The sequence below is a fragment of the Branchiostoma floridae genome, chromosome 14 (genome assembly GCF_000003815.2).
Source record: "Branchiostoma floridae strain S238N-H82 chromosome 14, Bfl_VNyyK, whole genome shotgun sequence".
Lineage (NCBI taxonomy): Eukaryota > Metazoa > Chordata > Leptocardii > Amphioxiformes > Branchiostomatidae > Branchiostoma > Branchiostoma floridae.
This window is the reverse complement of record NC_049992.1, coordinates 4,623,704-4,627,737: the sequence shown is the minus strand read 5'-3', so window position 1 is coordinate 4,627,737 and position 4,034 is coordinate 4,623,704. Positions and strand designations below refer to the sequence as shown.

The following is a 4,034-nucleotide window of genomic DNA, read 5'->3' as shown; positions in this document are numbered from 1 at the left end:
CCTGCCTGATAGCACTAGTCTGGGGACTCCTGGTGGCAGCTGCCGTCATCACCGCTGCAGTCCTGGCAACCAAGATTTTTTTTCCCGGAGACAAGGTAGGCCAAGAAGTTTTAAGTCTTGATTCCCAGCCTTTTCAGAAAAATCAAGTTAAACAGGAAAATGACCATGGACAGCAGGACATTGGATGCATTGCCTTGATGCGGGCAAAAATCCTACCACAGCAATCTACCTCTCTCTAGGCAAACTCCCTTCCTCAGCAAACTCCCTTTTCCGGCATTAAAGAGCCTAGCCATCTTTGAAGCTAGCCAACCAGCCCCCTCCCCCTTCCATGAAATAAAAGCCAGTTCCGCTGGAAGTCTGCGAAGGTGGCTATAATAATGAGAATACCCAATATTATTTACCTTTGGTTGTCATGCTGCCACCAATACTGAAGGTCTGTTCGTGTTTATGTTTTAAGCCTATCGTTGGACTTGGTGTGTTTTGGAGCATTGATAGGGCATATGATTTGACATGTTGTAGTAATATGTTGTATCGTTATTATAATATCATGATAATAATTATTGTGCTTGTAGAACGCCCTAAATGCACCGAATAAAGATGGCACAACATTGTGGACGTACCCTGGAAAGTCAAGCACTCCTTGCTGGACGACAATCTACAAGGAAAACGACTCAATCGTACTTACCTCCACCTTGCCTTCACCGTTATTGACAAAGGTAACTCACCTGGCATCAGTCTCCAAGGGCACTGCTCTTTTGGCCCCAACCAGCCTCAGCATGGAGAAGTCACCCACAACTGTGACAGTCACATCTCTGCAAAGTGTTGGTGAGCAAGTATACATCTTTCAAAGTTTGTAATTGGAGACTGTACTCTTACAACCTTGCTCTTATTGTATATTCCAACTGCTCACAGAGTGTTGATGCCATAAGGTTCAGCATACAGAATTACAATTGGGAAACAGTACTCAATATATCTCCATTATTTTTAAAGACCTTTTCTCCTCAGGAACATGTCATGGATCATAGTCTATCATTCTGAAAGAGCTGCCAGAATTGTGGGCTCTTTTTCTGTAAATTTAGACAAAATGTGTCATGGTGATTTAGTCCATTCTGTGCTAAAATGCTTACTGTTTTCGATAGGTACAACACTTCAGTTTGATTATTTGTATTTCAAACAGATGTCCATGAGTGCACCAGAAACCCGTGCCAACATGGACGTTGTGTGAACAAAGATGTTGGCTACACATGTACCTGCTCACCTGGATGGACCGGACAGAACTGTCAGCAAGGTGATTACTTTTTTCACTTATAAGGTATAGTATAGTATGCAAGTAGCTTGACACAAGGCTGGGGGAAAAGTTAACATTCTGCATGTTTGCAAAAATGTTGCCTTTCTATATTTAGTTTCATTCTGTATCTAACAGACATCAAGGAGTGTAGTGGGTGTTGGTACCGAGGGTGATGCGGAATACACCGTGTTGTTTTTCATTTAATATGTAATACTCATCCGAGAAAATGCATGTTTCAATGCAAAATGCGCCAGAAGTGGACAAAATTTGGTGTTCCCTGAACAAAAATTGTAACAGCTGCTGCAATTCTAACGTCCAAATCGGGTATTCAAATTTTCGACAGCTGCTCACTTTTTCAATTGAAAGCCCATGTGACACACCCTCAAAACCAATGTGATGCATTTTTTTGGTACACGGTCCTGAATATGTGCATCAAACGTTATCGCGGCCCAGGTACGACATTAATGTAAATTGTAATATTTGCTTTTTACATTTTTACAGTCAAGCCATGTCCTAGTGGGTGGAGGGATCGCAACAATTACTGCTACAAGCTGATGACAGACAGAGTCAACTGGAAAACAGCAGATGCAAACTGTAAAAAACAGCGGGCAAATCTTGCTTCTATCCACAGCCAGGCCGAGATGAACTTCGTCAGTGCTTTGATCACTAATGGTACGGTATGAACAGCTCATTGTTGTCGATGGGCTTTAAGGTTACTAAATTATCTCTAGTTCTTAGTTATTCTATCTCTAGCATAAGCTGATCATGAAAACAGAGGAATGTGAGGAAAAATTTAGAGAAAAAGAAAGAGTTATTGGTCCACTAAATGAACATTAAATTGTTGTATTAATATTACACATGAAAGGCCATGCAATGTCATGGAAGGTATGATAATATGAAAAGATGTTACAACAACTTTTTTGTCCAATTCAGCACCTCAGTCCGGGGAACAACCAATTGTCTGGTTTGGAATGAATCGGTGGTGGGATGGTGGGTGGAAGTGGTCGGATGGATCCAGAGTTACCTACACCAACTGGGCTCCAGGTGAACCCAACAAGAAAGCCTACATGTCTATAGTGCCCCCTTCGTGCTCCGGTATATCCACCAAGGTTGGTGCTTTTCAAGTTAGTTATACATGTCACTTACATTGTTGTACTATGATTCTTGTAGGTAGCAAAATTGGCTTAAGTAATCGAAAGGGAAAAGAAAGTGACTGTCACAGTACAATGATAATGCCTGTATTGAGCACTCACTTAGCAGAGGGTAGGTGACAGTCTGGTTATACATGTACAACCAAGTCATGCCAAAATACAATATGCTTGACTGTGTCTGTTTAGCACTTGACACTTGGCACTTGGGACAGAATATAAAACTTGAAAACACATTGTGACCAGTAGTATGATTGCTGATATTGGCACAGCTGTGTGGCCCAAGGGTTAAGGAAATGGAGATGAGTGCTGCCTTATACACCGTATGGTGTGGGAAGGTCTTTAACTTTGGTGTAAAAAAAGATTATTACATGGAAGATTGGAGGTTTCTCTTGCACACCCCGTGAAGTCTACTTATGTTTGGAAGATGTGACTGAGGAAGAAGAATTTAGCCTTGAATTTAGCCTTGGCATCAAAATGTAAGCAAGTGAGATATAACTGGTTGTGTATATTAAGAATACTGCAATATCCTATGATCTACCAACCTAATGAAATCATTTTCGGAAACATTTGTATTGTTTTCAACAGAATGGCAAGGAGTGGCTCTGGGGAGCTCACAGGCAAAAGGGACACTGGACAGACCAACGATGTCATGCTGTATTTGCGTCCATTTGCAAGGCTCCAAAATAAGGGAGGACATGATAGTGGCTTCGTTGATACATATGAAAACTTCAGATCTGTACTCCAAAATATATCAAAAATAATTCCGATTTATCAGGAAGTGAAGTATGCCTATAGTAATGGAAGAACCAAGTTAAGGAAAGAAGCATTCTTAGTGGATTAATATACGTGTATTACTAAGTAAAACATTGACTAAGCAGTCATGTAATAAAAAAAAATTGGAAGTAAGGAATGCAAATTAAAGGAAGAAAGAAAGAAAGAAAGACAAAAAGAGTAACAATGTTACTGTATTTGCATCCATTTGCAAGGCTCCAAAATAAGGGAGGACATGATAGTGACTTCATTGGTCCATTTGAAAACTTGTGATCTGTATTCCAAAGTATTTTATTAATTTTGTATACTATAGTGATCTATAGTATCTGTAGTATCTATTGTAAGTAAAGTAAAGCATTACTTAGTGTAGTGGATTAATCTGCATTAGTAAAACACTGCTGTCACGAATTCCATACAAAAGAAAGTAATGAATGCAAATTAAAAGATTGAAGAAAGACAAAATTCAAAGGCAAGAAGAGAAGAAATTATAATCTTTGTAAAATGGTGCAGCTTTTATGACAAATATAGAATAAATTAAGAGAAGGAAAAATAAAGGAAAGGGAGAAGGAAAGCTAATAAACAAAGGAAATTGGACAGGCAGTCTATGGCCATGGATGATACCAAAGGCCACTAAAATTTCTAAAATTCACAAATTGTCCTATTGGGCAAGCACATGAAAAATTTACTTGCCCGAACCAATTTTTCACTCGCCCAAAATTCAAATGTCACTTTTTTAATGCATTTTCACTTCCAGCAATGGAAGAATATCATTGCCTCTGCTTTTTTCTATAATTATAGTAACATGTTGACCGTTGCTTGATGTC

The 4,034-nt window shown here is 39.3% G+C and overlaps 1 protein-coding gene across 1 annotated transcript; it reads left to right on the top strand.

Moving 5' to 3' along the window:
• Positions 1 to 6: 6 nt before the first annotated feature.
• LOC118430278 (C-type lectin lectoxin-Lio3-like) lies at positions 7 to 3,282 on the top strand. The gene is made up of 6 exons (XM_035841012.1): positions 7 to 95; positions 573 to 825; positions 1,178 to 1,288; positions 1,790 to 1,960; positions 2,222 to 2,397; positions 3,025 to 3,282. Exons 2-6 carry the CDS (start codon positions 777 to 779, stop codon positions 3,124 to 3,126), a joined length of 609 nt encoding a protein of 202 aa, XP_035696905.1. The 5' UTR covers positions 7 to 95; positions 573 to 776; the 3' UTR covers positions 3,127 to 3,282.
• The last annotated feature ends 752 nt before the right edge of the window (positions 3,283 to 4,034 follow it).

Bases quoted from the DNA above. Each gene is read 5' to 3' on its own strand.
- LOC118430278 (XM_035841012.1), top strand. From the start codon at position 777: ATGGAGAAGTCACCCACAACTGTGACAGTCACATCTCTGCAAAGTGTT. The intron at 1,289-1,789 runs GTGATTACTTTT...ACATTTTTACAG, and splicing joins CGGACAGAACTGTCAGCAAG to TCAAGCCATGTCCTAGTGGG. The intron at 2,398-3,024 runs GTTGGTGCTTTT...TGTTTTCAACAG, and splicing joins GCTCCGGTATATCCACCAAG to AATGGCAAGGAGTGGCTCTG.